Genomic DNA, 25969 nt, shown 5'->3' on the forward strand with positions numbered 1-25969 from the left:
AATGAGAAAAGTTTTTCTAGCTAATCTTATTTTTTATTTTTGCTTTTGATTAGTATAAATCAAACCAGATTTCGAAAGTGAAACATAGAAGATAATAAAATAGTCCCAGTATTGACCATGCTTAATTTATTAGTATTTTGTTAAAAAAATCTTTCTTTTTCATCAAGTTTTTTTCTATTTTAATTAGATCAAAGATAGTGCACAGATTGTGGAAGAAGTATGGACCCATCAGTTTGTCCGTTTGTGGAAAAAATTGTGTTGGGCCAAAGGATTGGTGTTGCCATTTTCATCTCTCTTTTAAACTATGAAGTTGATTCAATTTCCAAGTCGAAGCAGCAACGTTAAACAATTTGCATAAAGCATAAGATATACAACTAATTAAATTAGTGTCAATAGGAATTTAAAGATTTTTAATCAAAAGAGAATCTCCAAGCATTTTATGCTTGATCGGGCCATGTGTTAGGTGAGGTCTGATCTGACGAGGTTGAGCTCCTGGAAAACAAATACTATGCTGGCAGGAGTTAAACAATCAAAATAAGTCTCGAAAGATGAATCTTCATAGTAAATTTCAGTGGGCATATGATAAAACTCCTGGTTCAACGAGTCTTTCTTTTGAGGTGAAAGATATTTGAAAACCAAACAAGAAAAATTCAGTCGTGCATGAAACAAACAAGCCTTTATTAGAAAATCTTAAAGAGCATGTATACAACCAGACATGAAATCCATTGATGAAGAAGAAGCATATAGCCTAGGAGTTACTAATCGGGAGTCTTGATGGAGTGACAGGATCTTTTTTGAAGGAAACACATGGAGCAGAAGAAGAACCTTAGCTTGCGGGTGCACGAGCAATTCCAGCTTAATTGGAAAAAACTGTTGTCCTACGGTTTGATTTTGTTGTTAAACATGAAGCATCATGTTGGGAGATTGAAATGCAATTTTGGAGTGATTGTGTTCCCCTTCATAAGCCACAACTAACATTGTAGGATCCTCCAAGCTCCTTTCTACATGTTTTCTTGCAGGGCATCCCCTCCTCCTGCTGCATTTATAGTAGCTCCTTTGAAACCAAAGCACGAATTAAAGAGATGTTAATAAGCAATATTACTGGTCTAGGTAGCTTTACTCTTAGATGGACAGGTTAGTGTCGAAAGCTTGTGTTCGGTAATGAAGATTTCAAAAACCAAATTGCAAATGTACCAAGTAGGTGTAAGCATATGAGTCTTGACTACAAGTACGGTTTTTGACTGGGACATTGGCTTGGGGGAGAAAAGAAGAAAACAATAATAATTTGTCTCAAAGCTTCATAAATCACACAGATATTAAGCTTGAGCAGGATGATGAGCTGGTCCGGTGTGTCCTGTTTGATTCTATATTGTGTTTTATTGGGTAGACGAATGCAGAGAAAGAACGAATTTGAAGTTCTACACAACTAAATCAAGTTACTTTCAGTTGCTATCAAGGAGAGGAAATAAAAATCTATAAAGCTTGCCTCTCCCAGCAACAAAAGAGATTTGACAGGAGACAATGTCAGGACTCAGGATGTCAAAATACCTGGGATATGGAGATCCTTTTATTGGCTTCTGTCCATATTTTCTCCAGGAGTGATCATCGGGAGGTATGTCAGCTAGTTTAGTGCTTAAAGCAGGAACCTTAATTATTTTCTTGATCCTCGATTTCCTATAGATAATATATGAAAGATGGGATTAAAAGCAAGAAATTAACATAAAAATCATCCAGCAGATATGGAGTTGGTCGAGGCAACCGAAATTACAGCTATCATGTCGTTATTAATACCAAGATTTCGTCAACTACAGATGGAAATATTTTGATTCTTGAAAAGAAAAAATACAGCAAAAGACGATATCATAAGCATCAATCAGCAAGACAAGTAGAAGTCTGCAAAAGAATCTCTCCCAATATCACAATCGAAAAGTTTCCTCAGGGTTAAGTAAAATAAATTTGAGTCAAATCAGAAGAAACAAATTAGGTATGACTTGCCTTCGCTTTGAGCAGTGACATCCACCGGTTGAGGCAAGGCATTTAGCACTAGTCTCTTCACTCCTGCTCTTGGAAAATATGGAGGAGTCATCTTGAGAAGGTAGACCTTCTGATGATGAATGAGGAATTATCCGGCCACTTCCATCCGAATTTAAAAAATATGCGCTTGTCTGTAAGGGAGAATGGTTCAACCCCATGATCAAATTATTTTTGACATCGACGTTGTCTTTAGACTTCTTCTGTTTTTCCCTGTGCAAGTTGAGAGTATTGACATGGGTCAAAGAAGTAGTTGACAGAATACTCTGAAGAGGGAATAGCTGCCTACTGGGTTGAGAAAAGCTGTTGTCAAAACTTTTAGACACAGAGTGGGGACTATCCATCAGTTCAACTGGGTTTATGTCATGGGCATGTGGTAAGGGACCTCTCCTGATCCTCTTACAATCTGACTGCGCTGAATCGTCAAGGATTCTAACTAAATTTCTGAATTCATTAACTGCATCTTGAGCAATCAGGCTTACTTCCTGGATGCTTCTTTTCTGATTTTGATCGGAAATACAGCTAAACAGATTATGAGCATGTCTGAAACTACTTTGAGCAACCTCATGAATTTTGAAATCCCATCTTGGAGTCATTGAAACACAAACAGCTGAAGCTTCCTTCGTATTCAGTCTGGAGTTCACACGCTACGCTGACAACCTAGTATCGGAACTACCTGATAAAAGGCCTTGTCTAGGTTTAGATAGTGAGAGTCAAACAACCATGAATGACCAGATAAGCCTCGATCTTAATAGAGAGACTATATTTTTCTAATAGCAGGTGAACCCCAAGCAATTAACTGAACAAACTGTTCAAAACCAAGCAATGAAGATACCTTCTTCTTCTTCTTCTTCTTCTCTTTCTCTGTCTCTCTGTTTTTTATGTACGCAACTGACAAGCAAAACGATAGCTTGGGTTACGGAATCCGTCTAATCAATAAATAAGTTCGAAAAAATTGAGACAAACGGAAGAAAGATCAGGAAGATTTTTTTAAAAAGAAGAAGAAGAAGAAGAAGAAAACGTTGGAGTAGAAACAAAGGTGACTGTCATTGCTTTCTCAAGTGGCTTTGTGCCGGCTTTATGTATCATTTAGTAATGTTGATAAAATAATGCTCCAAAACTCCGTAAAAATCATTAAAAAGACAAATTTCTCATCAGTTACAGAGGTGATGCTTCTTCACTCCAAATCCAAACTCTAGCATCACATCCATGACGTTGAAGTTACTAATGTGATCAGGATCGATATTCACACGGATTAATCAAGATCCTACAAGTTTTCAGGATGAAACAATGAAACATGTAATTAATATGCTTTCTTATTTCATTTCTTGGTGAATAACAAACATATAATGTTTATCCCTGTAGTTTTTTTAATATTTTTCATTTGTCATTTTCTTAAAGAGTTAGCATATCCACGTGCGCCGTGCGTGTGTATATGTATATTGTCTATGGTGTATAACTAGTTCCACCGGGGGCTGAATTAGAAGGGTTTTTTTTTTGTATATATATCTTAAAAATTGGAGAAAGTATAGGAGTTGTTAACCGGTTTTCTATAATCTTTTTTTGAAATGGCGAATTGAAAAGTTTATGTAGGAGTTTGATAAAATAAAATTGTATGGCAATAAAAAAAGATTTATGAATGCGTTTTAATGATATTGTACCGCGAAGAGCTCATATTTTTATTTATTTAATTATATAACAATAAAATTATTTTTTAAAGAAAAATAATAATTTAAATTTAATCAAAGAAAAATAATTTTCTAGTATAATTCTTTCTTTTTTTTACTAATATATTCTTTAATAAAAAATATATTTTTGGGCTATGTTGTTAATTCAATAAAAACTAAAATAAATAGAATAAAAAAATAAACGATTTAAATAAGGATAAAAGAGACATATTTTTAATTAAAACCCCTTCATGATTATTTTTTATATTTTTTAACATAAAAAATATTTTTTTAAAATAATTGCTTATAAAAAATATAAAAGCAAGATTTAATAATAAAATAAAAAGAATTATATTTTGATAATTTTGACATCAATATATTAAAAAAGTTACGAATAACATATTGTTGGTGCACTGCCATGAAAATGTTTTTGAAATATATTTTTAATTAATTATATGATAATATAAAAGACATTCATAATAAAGACAACAAATAAAATTAGGGAGAAATATTTTTTTTTTCAAAACCCTTCGTTTTTGTTTCATGTAATATTTTTTTTTTTTAGAAAAGAAATGTTATAAGAAGTATAGTTCATTGAATAAAAGGTAACAACAATCCAAATAAAAATATTCATGGAAACTATAATGATTAAACTTTTTTTTCATTAATTATTCATGATCATAAACTTATAAAAAGTCTGCATAGATTAACATATAATAATTAACAAAATAATTGGTGACATTATAAAATAAATGTCAAATTGAATGCTATCTAATGAAATGATATCTTAAATATAATTTAAATTATTTTAGTATAACGAGTTTTTATTAAAATTCAAAAAAGAAATCATAAAAAAATTAATTGCAAAGGGCTTAAAAAAAGTGCTTCTTAATATTATAAAAATAATATAATCTTATTTGAAAACAAATTTAGATTTGAATGGTATTTAATAGAATAGTATAGTATTAAACTTTAAACAAAAACAAAAAACTTAAATTTTTCAAAACCATGTTTTCATTTAAAAGCACCTAATAAAAACTCCAAAGACCTCAATAAACTTATTTCTAACATTAAATCAGGGTTTAATAGGATTAAAAAATAAATAAATAATTCAAATAGAAAATATCTTCAAGCTTGATTTATTTTTTTCCAGGAAGATGAATGGTAAAATAACACTTCAATGACACTATTTTTATCAAATGAAAGATATTGATATAAATATTAGCTTATTTATTTTTAAAACATGATCAATCGATCACTATTTCTCTTTTTTTCATGTTTTTTCAACGGTTTTTGAAAACTCTTTTTCCATAAATTTAAAGACTAGAAGATGAATAAAATGAAGTTTTGGATCAAATTTTAAAATTCTAAAACTACAAGGATAAAAAAAGAAGTCAGTGAAGAATATATAGACTAAAACATATTTTTTCATGTGAATTTGAGAAATGCTATATTTTTTTTTATTGTCAATTTGATCTTTTTTTTATTATGTCTTTATTGTACAAATTCAAACTTTATTTTATTAAACCGGCTTCCAATCAAAGCATGAAACTAATCAAAACTTTTAAATTTCAAGAATATGCAAAGAAAAGAAACAACTTTCAAAACACATATCAGATACAATCGAAAAAATTCGATACCCCATATATATATATATATATATATATATTCACCGTGAACCTATAAAGTGAAACCATTGCTATGCTTTTTTATAAATAAAATAAAAATCATTCCACTGTATATGTGGGTTGCGGGACAGGCACAAAGAGATTCAAATATTTAGGTGAAAGTTTTTGGCTGTATGTGGCCTTTTTCCACTTGCCCAGGATTCTAATCCACTAACCAGCCATTGCAATGGCATTCTCTTTCATTCAAGAACTTGGACCACTAGCTAGCATTTATCCTTTTTGCGTTCATCATTGAAGCATGCTTCTTCCAAAAGGATGGCTTTTAGTGGCTTCATCTTCACTCCTCCTATTAATTACTGCAGTTTTTATTTCCCGTCGCAATAAAGAATCCATATCAGATAAGCACATATTTCATAGAAATCTTACCTACATTGTGCTATCAGGCAGGCATGTCCTTAGATATCAAGAATCATCCCATATCTCTACTAGCTTGAGATCAAGAAGGTTGTTTTTTTATGTGGTGTTCAAGTTATGTAATTACTGATATTAATGATCATTTAAGACTTACTTAATTGTTATCTTTAGAATCCGTGAAATTATCCAAATACATGCAAGCTGTCTCGGATATAACGAACAAATCCAAAAAAAGTGAAAAGAATCTCCCCATCATTGCTGATAGCACTCCAAGGTATACTCCATCAAGTTCTCAGTCAAAAGATCATATCGTATGGTTGGAAACAACTGTGCTCCCTAATGATATTGTCATCCATTCAAACTGATTTGCTGTGTTGCTTTTCTATGTCCAATCAATTAAATAACAAGCTTTGGCCTTACCTGTGCAGTTGCCTAGTTGCTGCCTCCTGAACAGGCAAGTGAATGTCATAGCATTGATACTTGCATTTTGCCAACTAAAAATCAATCTCTTACCATGAGTGTTTTGTTAATTATGCTAGTGTTTATGATTTCTTTGATTAAAATTTTATCAAAATTATGTGTCATGATTAATTTGCAATATTGATAAATTAGGGTTACATATTGTTGTGTTTTTAACAAAAAAATATAGGATTACTATGCTTTTATATGGTAAAATTGTCAATGTAAATAATTATATCATTTACAATGAAAAAAAATACTAAGTTCTTAACTACAAGATTAGACATGTTACTTAGCTAAAGAGATTTACATGTGGTTGAATTGGATGGAATTTAAGAGAATTAAAATTAACATTAATTGGAGGATGAAATATGGGGTGTGTTCAATTCCTTATATTGGTGTACCAATTTCTAATGATGATAATATAAATTCAATGTTTGGATTGATCACCAAAAATAGATTGTAAATTTCAGATCTCTATATGAATAGTAGAGCAAGATGAGAAAACTCATATCCACGCTCACAAGTTCTACAAAGGTAAGTTAGATGCACAAGAGCCTAACTAGATATGTATTATAAATTATTTTTATTTGTTGTCGGTGACATTATTTTTAGGTGTCAAGCTGATTTCCAATATTTTTTTTATTTTATTTTGATACGTCATGCGAACATCTTCCACTGAGGATTTGATATTAGCAACTTCTCTAATGTGCCGGGAGGGAGATGATTTATGGCTACTAGTGATCTCAATACACTGTTTTGATATCGTTGAGATACATTGCTCTAATCACATAATACAATAGTTTAAATTGTTTCAAAACATCCCAAATTATGTTGATACAAGTAATGAGTTATATATTATTGCTCATCGAGGATAAAATGAAGATATTTGATTGGTGATTCATGCAACTTATTTAAATCTTTGGCATGCAAGGAGAAATTAAATAGCACCCGACAATTGATTTAAAGAGCTATATAAGATAATATATGAACATAACACATGTTTATTTCATCGACATGGATGCATTTTCCGAGGCATCCATGTAATTGAAAGCATTACAAGTCCTTTCTTGATATAGAATCAATCAACATGGATTAGTTTTTCTTATAACATTTATATATTATAGATTACAATGATAGTATTTTATATACATATTAGATGCATTATTTAACACGGAAAGCTTAGAAAGTCATTGTTATACTCCATATTACAAGAATATTATATTTGATTTTACAATATGTGTTATTTTTCGAATCCAATATGACAAATGACATTTGAGCCTGCTTCTCTAACGAGACCTTGACAGGCGTGTAACTTGACATGCCAATTACGCCTATGTGCTAAAATAGAGGAATATATATATATATGAGGGACACTTTCAGGACGGCCAAAACCCAAAAGTCATAATATGCTTTGAAATGACTAAATGGTCCCGAATGAGGTCATTTCCTCAACGACTACTATTTCAGAAAAGTACAACTATTATATAAAACTTTCCCCATATATATATATATATAACTGTTAAAATCCAGCAAAATGAACTGCGGAGCCATCTTGTTGTAAAATTTACAACAAGTGTGTTCGCAAGCATTTGCATTGGTCTAGCAGCCATGTGTTTGCTTGAAAAAAATCCAGCAAGGACAAGACCGGACGTTTGCTGGTAACAACAGCCAGAAAGTTAGGCTGGATGTTTTCAAACCCCGTAGCATGCCCACGATTGGTAACCATAAGGTATAATTCAACTACAAGAAATCATTGATTGAATTATCAAGATGACCGCTGCTACAGTCCCCGATCGCATCCCCCGCTTCTCAAAGTAAATTGTCTGGGAGAAAATGTTCTTGTGGGGGATACCAGCATGGAATCCATGGAGATCACAAGCCATGAAAGTACAGAAGCTAATCATTATAAATGTGGCAATTACTGCACTGCTCAAAATGGAACAACTTCTAAAATTCGATGACATTCATCGAATAGGGCGTGTTAACATATACAACAGCAGTAGCCTTGCCAAGCAGCAAACTTCTCTGTCAGTAACTTCTTTTGCCATCAGTAAAGAAGCAAAATATCAACTTTCTCACTTGGTGCCATCATCAAGGGAAACAAACATGAAAAAGTGATAGAGAAAAGCATTGAAGGTGCCAAAGATAGGTGTGGTGAAGGAAAATATTGCCCTAAGAATGGAACACAATATGACGACCAACCATCCATTTGAAGTAATGCGTTCTGTTTTTAAAGCTAGGAAATGAGATCGAACTATATTTGCTGCTATATATGCAAAGATGTTCTGTAGATCTAGAACGGATGTGATTAGATATCAGGCTGTTAATGACTTCTACTTGAACCTCGATGAACAATTTCTCCGTCCAACATAATTGAGTCTTGACCGTCTACTTCTCAACGGTGGAGACCAGTTCTCTCCATTTCTTGCCATCTTGCCGCTGATTTTGCGGTATTCTCTTGATCTTAAAACTCCCTCAATAATGTTTATATCTTCATGAATTTCTTGTCTAGAAAGAGATGCCAGAGCAGGCAGTATCTCCTTCTGGAAATCTTTCATTCTCCTTCCCCTTCTCAACTTTGAGCCAAAATCTTTTGTCTCCACATCATTTACTTCATATGGCTTTGATGTCACGGAATTTTCATCCACATTGCTCTCCGTTAGATCCACAACTATTAATTCAAAAGAATCACAAGTATACTGGGGCTCCTCTCTAGTCTCATTTCTGATTTCTTTGGCAGAAGAATCTTGATAGGAAACTGAATTCTCCAAAGACAAATTTATAAGTGATTCAGCTGCTCTTTTCATCAAAATATCCACTTCAGCTGATTCTTCTTTCTTGTGGTAGCATTCATTTTTCAAATCACAACTCTTGGAATTTCTTAGGTCATTCTCATCTGATGAGGCATCAGCAACTTGTGACCCTAAGTGGCTTTTCAAATCAGTGTTCACATCACCAGACACATTGCCACATTGCGCTGTCTTTCCACTGTTTGAATCATTATCATAAATGCCAGACTTGCATGAAACAGGAGATTGATTTCCATGTCTATCATTTTGAGATTGATATACACATGAAAAGACAGCGTCTTCCACTTGGCTCTTCTCAGAGGTCAGTTCTATAGCAGCTAAACGCATTTGATTTAAATCATGTAGAAGACCATTTGCAAGTTTCGCCTTCAGCACAACATTATCATTCTTATGGTCGCTACTGCAGCTGCCAATGTCTACAAAAATGTCTACTGGGGAGCTGGCCATGGGCTCTGGCCCTGTAAGGTTCACTACCCTACTGCTTATTCCATTATGCTCGGAACTTCGAGTCCAAACATTTGCGCTCCTAGTTGTGCTGTTTAAATCTACTTGAGCAGCATGAAGGATATCAGAAATTTCATTTGAGCAGCCATTGACTCGTTTCTCCCAAGAAGCGGTTGGGCAAGTTTCTTTCTGCATGCTCCCAATAACTACTGCAGATACACCTGCTGAGCTGGCCGGTGAAGGATAGGCCAATAGAGGATCATTTGAGAAACATGACGGGTCATCAAGGTAAACTTTGTTGAGGTCCAAATCAGCTTTTAGATGTGAAGTGGACTGTTGAATTTTGGTGGAAAGATTATTAAACAGGATATCATCATGTAACTCCATAATTCCTGCTTGCAAGAACAATAAAAGGAGCTAAATATGATGGTGGCTAACCATATACCTAATTTGCACAAGATCAAAATCCTGAAACACACATTCATGGATAAAAAATACTATATCGACTTCCAATTAGTGATTATCAGTACCTTCATTCGAAGAGGTCTGCTCTCGGCAGCATTCACTATGTTCTTGAAAAGAGTTGCTTTCTGCAATCTCAACAGATGGATCTTTCTTTGCTCTAGTTGAGAAGATTAAATTGGAGAAGGCAGAAACTAGTGACTTGTGCTTGCCTGGGGAATAAGTTTCTGGAGCAGCACCGCCAACAGAAGGTGTGCATTTTGCATGATCATCTGATATCATCTCATCTGATTCCAAATCAATCACAGAACAGTACTGCTGAGTTTTCTTATCAAACCAAGTCCTCAATGCACCTTCTGTTCTTCTATAGTCAACTCCAGTGGTCAGGGAAAGCTTCAACTCCTCAGAACCTGAAGAGTAAATAGAAGAGAGAGGATGCTTAAAGTCTATGGGTTCTCTTAAGCGATGATTCCAAGCATGTCCTATGCTTGGGAGATCCTCCTCGACATGGTTGATGAATTCATCAGCAGAGAGCTGAAGATCAAGAGGCCTCTGCTTAAGCCTATAATATGCATCTTGGCACCCATCTAACAACTCCTCGCTTGTGGAAGGTGTTGAGACCACCTGAAAGACAAGATCCTTATATTAGCACAACGAAAAGCGTGTATGATGATTGGTTTAAAGCTATCTAGTGAAGTTTTCCATGGAAAGATATAATACATGATACGCCAGTTGATGATACAACAACCACTTGTCTTTTCTGAAGGACCAAAAAGCCTCAATCTAACCAAATGAAGGCAGGAAGCCATTGAAAGGAATTAAGAGTAGGTCTCTACTAACTGAATTGCCAACATTTTTGTCATTGCTATAGGTTGGACTTTCAAATGGCATGCCGTAGAAGACTTGAGCTTGTGCCACAAAAAAAACACGAGAAAAAGAGCCTAAAAACCATGATTGAAAAAAAAAAACCCTCCTCTCCTACATTAAGGATCACTTTTAAGAGCAAGCTCATAGTCAGAGCCTTCATTTACCTTGGAAAATGAGGAAATTCCTGTTTCTTTCACCAGCGGTTCAACTCTTGTAGGATTTGTAAAAGGTGGTAAAAAAGATTGCACATTTGCATCCCATGAATTGTATGCACCACACCCCTTACAACCAAGATTCTTCATTAGTGACTTCTGTGTCCTATATAACTGATGGAGTTCATGGACCTAAAGAAATACAAGTAAAATGAAGATAAGAGTATTGTGGCAAAACCATGGTTTTGCAAACACGTAAACTTCTATCTTTCATGCCATCAACCATTTCCTTATGATTCACCCATAAGATAAACCATATTAAAAAAGTGTAACCCAAAATCCCAGAGCTCAGCTTAGTTTTAGTATGACTGAGTAGTTCAAGCTACATATGACAGAAGTGACCCAACATTCTGACCAAACTCAAAGGAATCATATGATATCAGATTTAGCTCAAAACATATTATGATGCATGTTGAATGTTGAGGTCAAACCTGAGTCCTAAATATAACCTCCTGCTTGAGAATTGTCTTCTTTATAACTTCTTTAAATGAATCCGTGTATAGCTGTACAGAGTTCAGATCTAAATCTCCTGGCATCAACATCACCTTGCTAGGATTGAACAAGTCCATCGCATTACATCACGAATCGTACCCTAAGCTGCATTTTGTGATCATTTGTCTCCAAAATCCATATTCCATCCAGTAAATTCAAAATAAAATTTCTAGTTATGAGATGGGCAGCAGCACCGATAAGAACCAAGAAACCACCCATTCACCATCCCTACACTTTCAAAAGAATTGCTAGTTATAAGATGCCCAGAATCAACCAATGAACCGGCAACTCTATGACAGTCTAAGTGGCACCAATGAAATGAGCTTTCCCCTGCTTAAAGCACTAGCAAAATCATATGAATACTAAGCATCACTAATCATGCACATGAAAAACAAACTCCAGAGAAGCTATTTACACGTCAAATGAGAAACGAAGGGCATATCAACAGCATGTCGACAACCGAAATCATCACCAGAGCCGTTTACATCCTTGCAGGGGGTCACGAACTCTGTTTTCAGCGCCCAGATGTAACAGTACCACCAACAATTATGCATGTCCCACACAATGCAAAATATGATCTGACTCGCTCTATAGTTAACTCTTCCAGCACTATTCGGTAGCAGAAAAAGTTCATTGCATAGAAGCCAATGCATTCATGGACATGAAATTTGGCCAATAAGAACCCAGATATGGCTTAACAAAGGACACAAATTCCATGAACACTTGGACAACGATGCTTTCTCAAATTTCCCATTCACCAAGCCAGCCCCAGATGGTTCCCAAAGACCTCCAGCCACAAAAGAGTAGCCTCATTTTTTCAAGCCACAAGAAATGACTCTGATGCCTTCATAGCCAATCAAAATTTTAAGCCTTTATATGATGAGACTCATGTACACTACAAACTAAGCCAGTTCTCAAAAAAGAAAAAACTGAAACCAAACTAAGCCCTCATAATTTGCATTAATGACATGGGATTTGCATATTAACAACGGAAATAACTTCGCTAATGATTCACGAATCAAGTAGAAGCTCAATATGTATTCTTTGGCATGTAAAGTTTATATCTTGCAAACATTTTGGCACGAGTTATACAAGGACATTCAAAAGATCAAAACTCCACTTCATATCCAGCCCATACAAAACAAAACACTGTTATAGTAACCCCCCTCAAAAAAAAAATACACCAAAACAATACACAACAAAAACATGTTATCAACAACAATGAAACTCAAATCCCAAAATGATGTAAGAAAAGAAAAAAAGAGAAGGAAAAGAGAGTACCATGAAGCAAAGAACCCATGATCTTCAACTTCTTCTTTAGAAACCCACATGGCAAAGAAAAGAATGTAAAAACCATACAAAACCCATCATGAAAGACAAGTAATAAAGAGAGGGAATCAGATCAAAGAGAACCCAATGAGAGATAAATTATTTTCTCTCTCACTGAATATAACGAGAGGAGGGAGAGACTAGAATTGAGCTACTAATATAGTTAACAGTGAGGGTTGTGTTGCTGTAGTATCATTTCTTTTTATGGGTTAACTTTCTGTCTCTTTCTTTCTTTCCTTGCTCTGTTTTGGGATTCCATTTCTCTCTCTCTCTCTCTCTCTACTAAAGGCATGATTGTAACCAAATTATAATTCAATTTCACTAATAATTTATTATAATTTTTATATCTATAAAATATTAAATCACATGGTTAAATTTAATTATATTTATAAAATTAAATTAAATTAGCAATTTTAATTATTTTATCCTTAGCTTATATACTATGGGGCTAAAAAATTATTTATTTATTTTTTATATTATAAAGATGCTTTTGAAAGAACATTCCAAGAAGCTAATTCTTTTTAAAAAATCAGTGCAAAGGACAAATAAAATTTTTTTTTTTGTATTTAAGCTAAGAGTATGTTTGACCAAGTGATAGTTGCTGTGTTTTTTTCTAAACTCAATAAAACTAGTGTTTGGTTATAAATAAATAGTTGTGATTTGGTTTATGGAACCCATGAAAAATAAGGTTTAACCACAGGTTTTGATGAAGCAACTTTTTCATGTTTTTTGTTGCATTTTTGTTCCGTATTAGTAATTAAAAAAACAACTATATGGGTGCCATAGTAGAGCTTCCTCTAGTCTCTTGTGAATATTGAATGCTTAGTGTCATTATCATCAACATACAGAGAAAAGAAAATGGTCGCCATGTTGAAAATTAATATTACTCAGCCATAACCATAAAAATAACATGAAATAAAACCTGAATCTGTGTGAGGCTATGATTAATAGAAGAGAAGAGATAAAGAGAGACATAATATTATCTTGGTAGAGAGGAGGGGAGGGGTGTTAACTCAAGGGCAAAACGCTTGGCTTTTTCTCTCAACTGTTCGGCCGAACCAGGTCCGGTTTAAAACTAAATATATTGAATTGGGTTTGATCAAATTAAAAAATTTTAATTTTTTTAATTGTGTTTTATGCGAAAAATTAGAAGGAAAATCGTTTAATAACATAACATTTTGCAGAATTTGATCGAACAATAAAAAATATTTGATATTAATATTATTTAGTTCATAATATAATAATAATAATTAAATCTATAATATTTATATTAAAAACCATCATATATATATATATATATATATATATATATATATATATATAATCTCAGTTTGAAAAATATTTTTTTAATCAAACACATTAAACTACTTTTTATTCAATCTTAATTTTAACCAAAATATATATTTTTATAAACCAACCTCAACTAAAAATACTTTTTATAAAATAATTTTTTTTCAAACCACAACCTTAATAGCTACAACAATACCAAACACATTTCTTATTTAGGTAGCATTTGGGAACGCAGTTGAAACCATGTTCTCAAAAAATTCAAAAGTTTTTTTTTTTTGTTAAAATTTAATGCGTTTGTATTTTTTGGATCGTTTTGATGTGCTCATGTCAAAAATAATTTTTTTTAAAAAATAAAAAAATATTATTAACATGTATTTTAACACGAAAAAGGTTATTTAAAAAACAATCTTTATCGTACTGTCAAATATTACTGTACAGGAGGTATTGTCTTGTTCAAGAAATTGTCAGTTCACTGCACATTGACAAAACCGTCAAGCTAGGTGATAATGATAATAGCCTCGTTAAAATTAACACTGAAAATGGTACAGGGAGTAAAAGCGGACAGTTTTCATTACACAAACCCTGTATCTAACCGAACATGAGCAGTATAAACATGATGACATTTTCGAGCATAAGCACAATTATTCCCCTAAAAGCCGATATCCAAGCAATCCTCTCTTTAAAACGCAAGGGTCGATTAAAGCAAATTGAAGTCTCCTACTAAGGTCCAAGGCACCTGAAAACCAGTTGAAAACTTATGGAGACGAGTCCATAATTCATCCTTGAAAGCAGAAATAGGTCTAGCATGCATAAACCGCATAGCAGAACCATTGCAGCCCAGCATGATCCACCACTGACAGAAGTTTAACAACGAAAATGAATGTGATGAACAGAGACATGAATCATCTGAGAATTCCATAAAGAATATTATTAAACTATTTGAAATCTTGATTCATTCTTCTTGACTTCAAGATTCTTTTTAAGTGTTATCTTGGTTGCAACTCAATATTGATATGCTTCTATTAAGATAAATTCGATCCTCTCCATGTACACAAATGTTGTCTGTGCAACGTGATTTATTGGGAGTTTAAATAAGAAAATAAACCTTCTATTTTCTTAATAAAAAAATGGATAGGCAAATATGCTCTTTCAGCATTAAATAATTCAATCTTCATCTAACATACATTGGACAAACTTATTTTAAATCTTATGGCATTTTGAAGTATTTAATTATATCATTGAAAATACAAGATATTAAGAAAAACAACAAGAGATTTTTTTTAAAAAATAATTATGAGACATTGAATCTTGATATTAATGCGGAATCCAATGACGAACAAATCTACTGATGGGCCTTGTAGAAATTTAATATCTTCAACTCATAACAGATGCTCGCAGAAAATTCATTATGCACTGTCAATTTGCTGGTTTTTGGACAAATATGAACCCTACTCTTGTGGATGACGCGGGGTGCTGGTTATAACCTAAGAACAATTGTGTAGGGTCCTACATATGTCCCATGCATGTTCTCGACTCGATCAATTGTTACTTTAACAGGATCATTTGTGTACAATCATGATTACTCGGGCATGCCTGAAGGAATTATCGACCCGGAACCCGGTCGTTGACTTTTGTTTTTTTTTTTTTCGTTTTGATTTTTTTTTTTTAAAAAAAAATAATTTTATCAAATAATTACTACCACATTCCCGACATTATCTTTAAAATTATAATCATAAAAGTTATTATCCAATGGTTTGTTAAAGATTTCAAGCAACAGTGAAGTAAAATTATTCAATTAGTTACAGAGAATCCTAGTAGCATTGACCGACCTTTCTCCTTTCTCTGTTGCTTCTTTTCTTTTCTTTTTCTTCTCTGGGGACAAAGCATTGACTAACTTACAACTATTATTGTCGGGGAGCATAGAGCGAGGATCAATATAATAATTTCTTGCGCGCATATCAATTATCAACCTCCCAAACACAATCCTTTTCATAAAAAAGACCGATACTTACCAGAGAAAGAGACGTTCTGGGCCACCGAACTTGGCGTTGTGACAATGACTTGTCAAAGGATGTTACGTGCCGGTTCGGTTTCAGAGCTCCAGTCGGTCGGTGGTTATGTCAGAAGTAACCAAATTTGTTGCCTCTAGCAACGCCATAGTAAATAGAACATGTGATGATGCTTGACTTTGATCTTGCTGTTTTTTACTTCTTAGCGCATCATGATTAAATTTATCCCTCCAGATTCATATTTGATCTATGATAAACCATTCAATCAAAATTAAGAATCTTGACTCTTCCAATGTAACTTAGATTAAAATTCCAATAATTAAAAGTATATTTGAAAATGTGACTAGTAGTAGGATTTTTTAAATTTTATTTTGTTTAAAATTAATTTTTTTAATATATTTTTATATTATTTTAAAGAAGTAATATCAAGATTAAATTTTAAAAAAATAAAAAAATATTATTTAAATATATTTTTAACTAAAAATAATTTTAAACCAAACCTATAATTAGCGAACCTCATCGAATGCCTCTTTTGTTTTTGTACACTGAGAGTTGGGTTGCATTTTAACTTCCAACAATTCAATTGTAAAAATCCGGAAAGACAATTCAATTGTAAATAAAAAAAACCCAACAAGTTCCTTAATGATTGAGATTTTTTTTTTTTGTCGGTGGGTTATCATAACGTATCAAGTCTTTTTCTTCTTCTTCTTCTTCTTTTGTCTCGCTTCTTCAATGAATGTTTTAGTTTCCCAGATTCTATTTTCTATGTTCTAATATTATCTTGACTTTGACCTGTCATATTTGATAAAAAAAAAAAAACTTTGGTCTGTGATGTATAATTATTATCAAGTAATAAATTCAATTGCCTACCATAGTTATTGCATTTCAGTTCTTGAGAGCTGTGAAATAGGAGAAAAAATCATTGAAAAGAAAAAGGAAAAAGAGGTTTCAATCAATCATATTCTGAAAATAAAAAAGAATAATCTTGATGTCCATAGTTCATCTCGGATAAAAAAGGTCGATGTAGATTGTTTAAGCCTTCATTCATGTTGTAATGTAAATCTGGGTCTGAAAATGTTTTTTTTATTAAGTTTGATTTTGTATTTTTGAACCAATTAAAAAGTTACTTTAATGTTTAGAATGGGGTTATTGCTGCATCCTCGTCTAAAGGTTTTTGTTGAAGTTGTTCCAATTGTATTTTTATTTTTCTTACACATCCTTTTCAGGCATCAACTTGTGGCCTGGAAAGCAAATACAGAGTCACAACTATCGCACTCCTGAGCCCTTCCGGAATCGAGTATGTGTGAAGTTTCTAGTTCTCTATCCTTTATCTGATCATAACTGTAGAGAATCACTATTTCAATATTACTGCGACTTTTGATTAGTTTTCTTGTACTTTCAACTAATTGTTGTCAAAAATTTCGTTTGATTTCGGATTTGTCTTTTAAGACACCTTTGATCAATCCATATATTTGTAACGCTTCTTGAGAGCATATCCAGCTTGCAAAGATTATGCAAGATTAAACAAGCAAGAGTTTACTTGTATTTACTTCCTTTCCACCTTTTAATGCAAATTTTCGTTGTTTTATGGCGGTTTCTATGTGTCTCTATGCATTCTCGCTATTACTTGGAGTCCCTGATTTTATTTGTTGTTTTATTCTACTGAACTATTTTGTTAAATAATTTTCCTCCATTGGCAGGTTGTGGTTTTGATAGGCAGTTCCATGAGTGCTGCTGGTTTATCTATTGAGATTGCTGAGGTAGCCAGAGAGGTCCACATTGCATCCAGATCAGTGGCTGATGAAACCTAAAAAACCGCCGGGCCATGACAATCTGTGGCTTCATTCTATGGTAAAAGTTCTAATCCAAGTTAAGAATGGAAACTGTCTATCTTTAGAGAGTAAATGATTTTGTGGGGGCCGGCAACTGTTTGACCATGGTGCTAGGGGGATGGCTTGATCTAAAATGCTTTTGTTTTTTCAAAAGACTATTCAGGTGGGAAGCGCCATTGGAGATGGTACCGTGGTTTTTCCGATATGGCAGTGCTGTCGTTGCTGACATTATTCTGCATTGCACTGGGTATTTTTTATTTAGTTTAGTTGAAAAGACAAAGCAAAAATGAATACTGGGTTTCTTACAATTTGCAATTGTTCTTGTTGTTGAATGATGCCACAGATTGTGACTGTGGATGACAATCGTATGGGGCCACTTTACAAACATGTTTTTCCTCCCATCTTTGGCTCCAGGGCTATCCTTTGTTCGTCTACCATGGAAGCTAGGTTGAACTCTAAGATGTCATCTGCCATTGTTTTGATTTGTCTTCGGCTACATCAGTGCTGAAACTAACCCCTCGTCCGTGATTGGTACAAGGCTGTCCCTTCTCCAATGTCTGAGTTTCAGAGCAAGTGGATTGCTGGTGTGTTATCAGGTCGATCTGTGCTTCCATCACCAGTCCAGAACACATGATGGACGATGTTAAGGCCTTCTATTCTATACTTGAAGCTTCTGGCATTCCTAAACATTACACTCATAAGATGTTAGATTCTGGGGTACTAAGCCATGCCTCATGTTTGTTTTTTTTTTTTCCTGACAAATTGATTTCCCTATTTTAAAATTTAAATTTAAGAAGTGATAAACATCCACTTCATTTTCCTAGAAGTTCATTTATCACCTGCTTGTAGTACAGTCTAAGCTAGCGTTTTGTTACTCTTGTGGACAGTTAGAGACAAAAAGAAGGGTTATAGAAATGTGTTTGGTTAAGGAAATAAAGATAAAAATATAAAAATAAATATGATTTTAGAATAATTTTAAAGTAAATTTATTTGTATTTTTAAAATAAGATGTATAAAAGAAATATGTTTTTATAAATAATATTTTTTTATTTTTTATTTCTAAAATATCTTTGTAAAAAACTTTTAATTCCAAAATTGTCCAAAGAACTCACTTATAAGAAAATAGAATAGTAAATTACACTATTGATACAAATAGTTATTATCATAGTTTTAAAATTTAACACTTGAGTTAATCTGAAGCAAAGCCCAAGTTATTGATTGAGATATGGATCACAGGTCGGGTTAATTCGAGTTTGTATAAGAATAAAAATGATTATTATTATAGTCTTAAAACTCAATTCGGGGATCAACTTAAGACAAGGCTAGGTCACGAGTGGGGTTGACTGTTGACTTGGATCAATATAAAAATAAAAATAATTATTATTATATTTTTAAAAACCGATATGAGGTAAGGTCCTAATCACGTATCAAAAAGGTCAACATCAAATACAAATAGTTATTATTATAATTTAAAAACTTGATTCAAGGTTCAACTTGGGGTAAGTCCTTAGATCATGGATCAAAAGGATCAACTCAAATCAATATAAAAATACAAATTATTATTATCATAATTTAAAAACTTGATTTGAAGTCGACCATAAAATAAAACTCAAGTGGACAAGATCCAAGTTATGGGTTGAAAAAATTAATATAAATTATCATAAAAATAAAAATAATTATTATCATAATTTTAAAATTATCAATCTAAAATCTTTTATATAAAATTATTAAAGAAAAAAAAACGATGAAACAGTAGATCCACCCACCTACTTTCTATCCACCCACCTACTTTCTTAGGTCTCTCTTAATTTAATTAGTTTTTTTTTTTTTTTGATATAGTTAGTCTTGTCGTGTGTGTGTAATTCTTTGTCGTATCTAAAAAAACACCATTTTTTATACTTATTTAATTTATTTAGATACACTTGTCTTCTCTTTTTGTTTTCTTTGCCGTATCTTTCTTTCTTTGTTGTTTTTTAAGAAATGGCAAGTGCATCCGGGTCCAGTAGTCCCCTTCAGCTCCAAGCCTCGGAGGGAAGATTATGCCTTCAACAGGGGTTATTGGATCTGGGTTTTGTTCCATCAAAGGAATCTCAAGGAGAGTGGTGCCAGCACCATTGAAGGTTCAGAGAAGATTTCCCCTTCTCAATCTGGATTGCCCAGGTTAGTATTTTGGTTATGGACACACTTTTTTTTTTTTTTAGTCTCAATTGGCAATTGAGTCTTTAATGCAAGTGGGTTTTGATTAGTAATGGTTTTGGTTGTTTGTTTGATGGTGAATATATGCTTGTTTTGTTGAATGAAGTGGAAATTTTTTTTAGAGTTCGCAGCTGAATTGTTGTTGCATGAACACATGTAATTGAACTTTCAATTTAATGAAAGAATCAAGTGGGGTGGACTTTTTTGGTTTTGTAAACTTGATGTTAGATATGGTTACAGTGTGCAAGTTTGTTGAATCATTAGCTGGATATCAATTCCAAGGTGATTTTTTTAGAGGATAGTTTTTCAAGGATATCTTAATAAAGTGATTATGAAGTGGTATTTTGGTTAAAGCAGGTTATGGAAAGTTAGAGTGCTGAAAAAACTATCTATTGAGTTAATGAAGAAATGAATTAGTAATGGAGTTTACTGGTGACAAGGTGGTGAATGACGTTCTAGTGTCATTTTCTTTTTCAGCTGAATCAAATAGCAAAGTAACTTGAAGTATTGTGTATATGATGAGGGAACTCTGATATACTTGAACAATATCGCGGTGACTGCTATATAGATATAGCAAAATGGTGAATAGTTAGCTTAGTCAACACATTGAGGTTTACATAACATCCTGTTCTGCGAGTGAGCAATGATTAATTTGAGTTCATCAGCTATCCCAAAGTGTATTAGTTCCCTGGCGTGTCAATTATCTTGTTCAAATTGTCTGGTTTTTAGGAGGCTAATATAACGGCACCTCGATATCAAAGCTGCCTAGGTTACAGATTAGAGTTTCCCTTAAAAGAACAGGTCATGTTCATAAAGTTGTCTTTGTGAAGGTGATTGAGGAGTTCCAAGAACACTATGAAGTCAGAATGCAGATGCTGTTTTGTTTCCTCTCCGACAATTCTATTTCTTGTTAATATCTGATTTGCAGAGTGCATCTGTTTGATAGCCAGCTTGAAAAAATTTCAGATCCTCTGTCGATAGCGAATGCTGCAGTGGTTGTACGATTGCTTTCATCTTTTTAGTTGATTTTCAAATAAATCTGACTCACTCAACAAACCTTTTTCCTCCATTCTGCACTGTTTAGGGCGATAATTTTTGTGATATTTAAAATGTAAAATTCTTTCTTTATAACTCTAACCTACTCCATGACATGGCTCCTTGAGTTTACCGTGTTAAAAGTTTTGCACAATCATGGCTTCTTTATTAAACATGTTATAACATCTTGGCTCAATAACCAAGTTGATAATAGATTGTGCTTTCAGCTGGATCTTCATTGTTTTTCCCATCATGTTTCTTTCATTACTTACAGAGATTCAATCATATCATCACAAATAGTGTTAACCGCGGATTTTTCCCATCATGACTGTATAGCCTGTACTTACAGATGAGTAATTACAGTCGTTTAGTACGAGTCTTACTATTTTGGAGTCTAGTTTTCTTAGTTACGATGGTGGGGGTTTTATGACCATGAGGCCCTTCACTTGAATGTTTTACACTGAGAATTAGTCATATCAACTTATACTTGAAAGTACCTTCATCATGTTGGTACAGTACTAGGTTGCATCAACTTTTTAGTTTCAAAGAATTATAGGAAGCGAAACAAACATTTCTTGTTCTATCTGTTTCCGTATCATTACAGTATATTTAGAGGTGTAGTAACGTTTTTTTTTTTTAAGTATTTTTTATTTTTAAATATATTAAAATAATATTTTTTTTTATTTTTTAAAAATCATTTTTAATATTAGATTGAAAACATCAAAAATATATTATTTTAAAACCAAAAAAATTATATGTTTTTAAAAACATTTTCAAGATGCAATGCCAAACTCATTAGTATTAAATAACTACCAGCTTGATCCCATCTTCCCTTAAATTAAACAGGTTATGTAAGATAGATTCATAATATTCTCAGACAAACCATAAGCGTTGTTATATTGAATTCCAATCCTTGTCTCCAGCTAAATGTATGTCTACAATTACCAAGCTTCAACAGCACTTAGGCTGGAGAGAAAAAACCTTATATCTTCTTTTATGTCAGATTTTGTTTAGTTGAAGGCATTAATAAAGTATCAACTCAAAATGCACCCAGGATGAAATTTTTTTTAATTAGATAGCTGCTTGAAACCGGGAATTACAATAATCATGCTTCTCATGTGCAATTATTTTGACATTTCTGTCATCCTGAGGCCTGTGACAGTGAGGATTATGGTCTTTTAAGTTTTGACCTGCACAGCGATGGAGAAGGTCTAACGTAAGGTGCTTCTTAATTTTCTTGAGCAAACAAGCCCCGTGCCTCCTTCTGGAATGTGATGCAATATGTTTCCTCCATTTGTTCAGATATTTAAATGCCTCCATCAAAGATAATGAAGTTGATCATGCGTTTGCAGTTTTAGACTTCCTCCTAAACGTCATGCCATCATTTCCTGCCTTCAAATGAATGGAAAAGAGGTTTTCCGCTTTGCTGTTAGATGTGTGCCCCAGTCTATAGAGTGTGCTCTTGAAAAGGCCGGTCTCCCTGGGTCAAGCATTGACTGGCCACTGATCCACCGGGTATGAGATATGAGATATTTTATTGGCCCTATTAACTTTTCAAAGGTAATTTAACAAATTTTTGACTAATTTTTTCTTTAATCACTTGTTAGATAAAAAAAAATATAAAGAGATTTAAATAATTTAGACTTTAATTTTTCAAGAACTCAATTTTTTAGAAGTTTATCGAAATTAATTTTTGTTGACCTTTTGGTTTGAGAAGTTTGTATTTTATGGTTCAGGACCTTCAGGTTTTTAGCGTAGAATGATCATAAAAAGGGTAAGGCAAAATGATTCCTAGATTCACTTCCATTTGCGCCTATAGGCATTAGGAAGGGCTGAAAGCAACTGGGAAAGATCTTGATGTCCATTAATTGATTAATAGTTAGATGATATTTAACTTGCAATAGGAATGGTTTAGCTAAGTTCACCAATGGTAGCAACTGTAGTCTGCTGAAAATAAGCAGGTGGTGATAATTCTAGTAAGGTAGTTTACACAGACAGAATTTGTGAATGAAACCGCTTGCAGATTAAACGAGACTACTTACAAGTAATTCTTGCAAATTCTCACATGCTGATAGACATTTTATAATAGAGTGCTTATAAGCAACAAAGATCGATTTCTGCAGGCAAATCAAAGGATCATTGTTGCAGTTGCAACATACTTGGAAGTCCCGCCAGAAAAAATCATATCAAATGTGGCAAATTATGGTAACACAAGTGCTGCTTCCATTCCATTGGCTTTGGATGAAGCCGTCAGAAGTGACCAGGCCATACCATTGCAACTGCAGGATTTGGAGCTGGTTTGAAATCTTAAACTTCCGACCAATTACCATACAGAAGAGTAAAGAGACTTCCCTATAAGGTGCAGTTCCCCAGTTCTTCCATCCAGTATCATATGTATTTTGCAAAATCTAACAGCTCCCTTTTGTCTGTCATCTTTTTGTTGCCTTATTTTTGGCAATTTGTCTTGAATTTCCAGTGACTGCTAAACAACCAGATATGAGCATCTCTGCATGCCATGGCCTAAAATATGAAGAGTAAAAAAAAGTAAAATAGATTTCCTTCAAAATTGAGTAGCTTTACAAATGTTACAAATACAAACGAATCTATATTTCTCTCCACCTATGCAATAAAGGTGGTTAGAAGAAGGAAAAAAAAAACAAAAATAAGTAGATGTAATAATTACAACAGCCAGAAAATAACAGAATTCTGGTCATTGATCAAAGTCCCTTGCTTTTAGCCTAGAATGGATCCTCCGCAAAGCACCTTCAACAGCTATGTCAAATGCATCCTTTCTAGCTCTTAAATCCAATGAACTCCCATGCTTCCTGTACACAACTCGTGGTATCAATTCTATAACTCTCTCCCTCATCCTCCGGACTTCATCTCTTGGTATCCCCATCAACACATCCAAAATCCTCAACCCTTTAAACACAATATCCTCCTTTGGCATAAAAACAGCAAAATCTCTATACATCTCCTCTGGCAAATGCCATCCATATTGTGACTTTGCGGATTGTTCTTCAAAGAAAACTGGTATACACCCTGCAATAATCCCATCAAAAGTTGACCTCCTAGTTGGTGTATCCCCTGGAGGCTGCAAACAAAATGTTGCTCGTAACATTGGCCTCATGTACCTTACTGGGTCATGCTCACATACCCCATTAGAGCAATCCACAATATCACAAACTTTCCTCATCTTGGAGTAATCGTGCCCTCCACCATTATTAACATAAACGTCGCTGCTATTACTTAAGCTGCTGTTTTCACATTCATTCCTGATACTCCTCCTGATATTCGGTGAGGAACCAACACCACCTCCACCTGCAAACAGCAACAGAGTGGTCCTCTTTGAAGCCCTGACACGTTTAATCCAAGACTCAAGTAGTCCTAAAATTGGGGGATGAAACGATGTCAAATAGGGCACGGCCTGTTCTTGCCAAGGCCAGGCCCTTCCTTCAACAATCAAAACAGTGAGATTATAAAACTCTGGCAATTCAAGAAACGAAGTACCCCAAATAGGAGGATTAACATCTACAGATTGAGAGAAATCCAAAGCAGGCCTTGACATGACCAAGAAATGATCAGCCCCATGATTCCTTGACCATATCCAACCTTCATTGTCTTGCAAATAATCATACAATTCAAGCCCATGCTCCATGCTGTTATTAACACCAGGACCATAAAGATACCTCAAAGAATCAATTGCTGCATAGTAAGGTAAGTAAATGGCATTGGCTTGACTGGGATCTGATGTTAAACATGGGTATTCAAGCATCCTACGATGGAAGATAAGTTCCAACAATAATGGGTTTGAACGGTACCAAGATTGAGACTTATTGTGTGTTTTGGGGCCTAAACCATGGTTTGCTAGGTAAGGGCAGAAGTCATCAAAAAGTGGGTATTCAGAACAGTTTGTAAGGAGATCAAGATTGAACCTTGATGGTAACCGTCTGATGTGGATCCAACGCTTACTGCAGTCTGTTTCTGTGTCTGATAATCGTTGAGAAGAGATTGAATCAATGGAGATGAAAAGGAAGCAAAAGAAGAAGAAAGAAATGGTTTTGCAGGCCATGGATAGAGGGAGCGAGAAAGAAAAAGAGAGAGAGAACTTCTGGTTACGAGGAGAGGATAGAAGTAGAAAGAATGTACCATGATATCGCCTATGTTTTTGGACCGGAGTACAGACAGTATTTTTAAAAAAAATTAATTTTATTTTATTAAAATTTAATATAATTTATATATTTTTAATTATTTTAATATACTGATATTAAAAATAATTTTTTAAAAATAAAAAATATTATTAATATATATTTCAATACAAAAAATTATTTAAAAAACAATTGTTATTATTTTTATCGTGGTAAGAATAACATTATTTTGTTAAACATACTTTTACATGTTATAACATTATTTTGTTTTGTATTTTAGTGGGTGGTAAATTATTATTATTATTATTAACTACAATACTACTTCTAGATTTATGTTGTGGTAAGAATAATTGTTTTGTATTTTAGACGTAGAGATGAGGTTGTTTTTCCTTTGGTGGGGTCCTACAAGTGTTGTGTTATGAGGAAAATAGACAAGATGAAGTGGAAAACTTTGACTAGCAAGTCAGAGAAAGATAAAAGCCCAGGAAGTGTAACCCTGTAATATGGGAGGAGGACAAAACTTAATTATAGATTTTTTTTTTTCAGGTTTATATTCGAATCCTTGTAGATTCCAAAATTTCTCATTCTGTTCTTTATAGTTTTAAAATATCCAAATTAAAGTTTTCTGAAAGTTAAATGAG

The 25969-nt window shown here is 33.5% G+C and overlaps 3 protein-coding genes and 1 long non-coding RNA gene across 8 annotated transcripts; 1 reads left to right on the plus strand and 3 right to left on the minus strand.

Annotated features, from left to right (window-relative positions):
- Positions 1-657: 657 nt before the first annotated feature.
- Positions 658-3225, minus strand: LOC118028588 (probable WRKY transcription factor 17). Of its 2 annotated transcripts, none has more exons than XM_035032223.2 (3): positions 1996-3225; positions 1549-1674; positions 658-1036 (listed from the first exon to the last, which is right to left on the minus strand). In XM_035032223.2, the coding sequence occupies exons 1-3, from the start codon at positions 2625-2627 to the stop codon at positions 898-900; spliced, it is 897 nt and encodes a 298-aa protein (XP_034888114.1). In that variant the 5' UTR covers positions 2628-3225; the 3' UTR covers positions 658-897. The 2 variants fall into 2 exon arrangements, with proteins under 2 accessions (XP_034888114.1, XP_034888113.1); XM_035032222.2 differs by having other exon boundaries at positions 658-1054; positions 1996-3215.
- Positions 3226-8257: 5032 nt separating this feature from the next.
- Positions 8258-13061, minus strand: LOC118028587 (uncharacterized). Of its 4 annotated transcripts, XM_035032216.2 has the most exons (5): positions 12771-13061; positions 11429-11717; positions 10950-11129; positions 9987-10542; positions 8258-9848 (listed from the first exon to the last, which is right to left on the minus strand). In XM_035032216.2, the coding sequence occupies exons 2-5, from the start codon at positions 11564-11566 to the stop codon at positions 8536-8538; spliced, it is 2187 nt and encodes a 728-aa protein (XP_034888107.1). In that variant the 5' UTR covers positions 11567-11717; positions 12771-13061; the 3' UTR covers positions 8258-8535. The 4 variants fall into 4 exon arrangements, with proteins under 4 accessions (XP_034888107.1, XP_034888110.1, XP_034888109.1 ...); XM_035032219.2 differs by lacking the exon at positions 10950-11129; XM_035032218.2 differs by lacking the exon at positions 11429-11717 and having other exon boundaries at positions 12771-13059.
- A 4762-nt stretch (positions 13062-17823) lies between these two features.
- Positions 17824-18769, plus strand: LOC118028585 (uncharacterized). The gene is made up of 3 exons (XR_004684034.2): positions 17824-17968; positions 18104-18196; positions 18293-18769. It is a non-coding gene; the product is annotated as an uncharacterized lncRNA (long non-coding RNA).
- A 4790-nt stretch (positions 18770-23559) lies between these two features.
- Positions 23560-25340, minus strand: LOC118028584 (probable xyloglucan galactosyltransferase GT19). The gene has a single exon (XM_035032215.2). The coding sequence runs from the start codon at positions 25250-25252 to the stop codon at positions 23891-23893; it is 1362 nt and encodes a 453-aa protein (XP_034888106.1). The 5' UTR covers positions 25253-25340; the 3' UTR covers positions 23560-23890.
- Between the last annotated feature and the right edge of the window lie 629 nt (positions 25341-25969).

Source organism: Populus alba, chromosome 3 (assembly GCF_005239225.2).
Source record: "Populus alba chromosome 3, ASM523922v2, whole genome shotgun sequence".
In the NCBI taxonomy this organism is placed as follows: Eukaryota; Viridiplantae; Streptophyta; class Magnoliopsida; order Malpighiales; family Salicaceae; genus Populus; species Populus alba.

Bases quoted from the DNA above. Each gene is read 5' to 3' on its own strand.
- LOC118028588 (XM_035032222.2), bottom strand. From the start codon at position 2,627: ATGACTCCAAGATGGGATTTCAAAATTCATGAGGTTGCTCAAAGTAGT. The intron at 1,675-1,995 runs GCAAGTCATACC...TATTATCTATAG, and splicing joins TGTCACTGCTCAAAGCGAAG to GAAATCGAGGATCAAGAAAA. The intron at 1,055-1,548 runs GTATTTTGACAT...TTGGTTTCAAAG, and splicing joins AAAGGATCTCCATATCCCAG to GAGCTACTATAAATGCAGCA.
- LOC118028587 (XM_035032216.2), bottom strand. From the start codon at position 11,566: ATGGACTTGTTCAATCCTAGCAAGGTGATGTTGATGCCAGGAGATTTA. The intron at 10,543-10,949 runs GTAAATGAAGGC...CTTGTCTTTCAG, and splicing joins GAATTTCCTCATTTTCCAAG to GTGGTCTCAACACCTTCCAC. The intron at 9,849-9,986 runs GTACTGATAATC...TCTTGCAAGCAG, and splicing joins GCAGACCTCTTCGAATGAAG to GAATTATGGAGTTACATGAT.
- LOC118028584 (XM_035032215.2), bottom strand. From the start codon at position 25,252: ATGGCCTGCAAAACCATTTCTTTCTTCTTCTTTTGCTTCCTTTTCATC.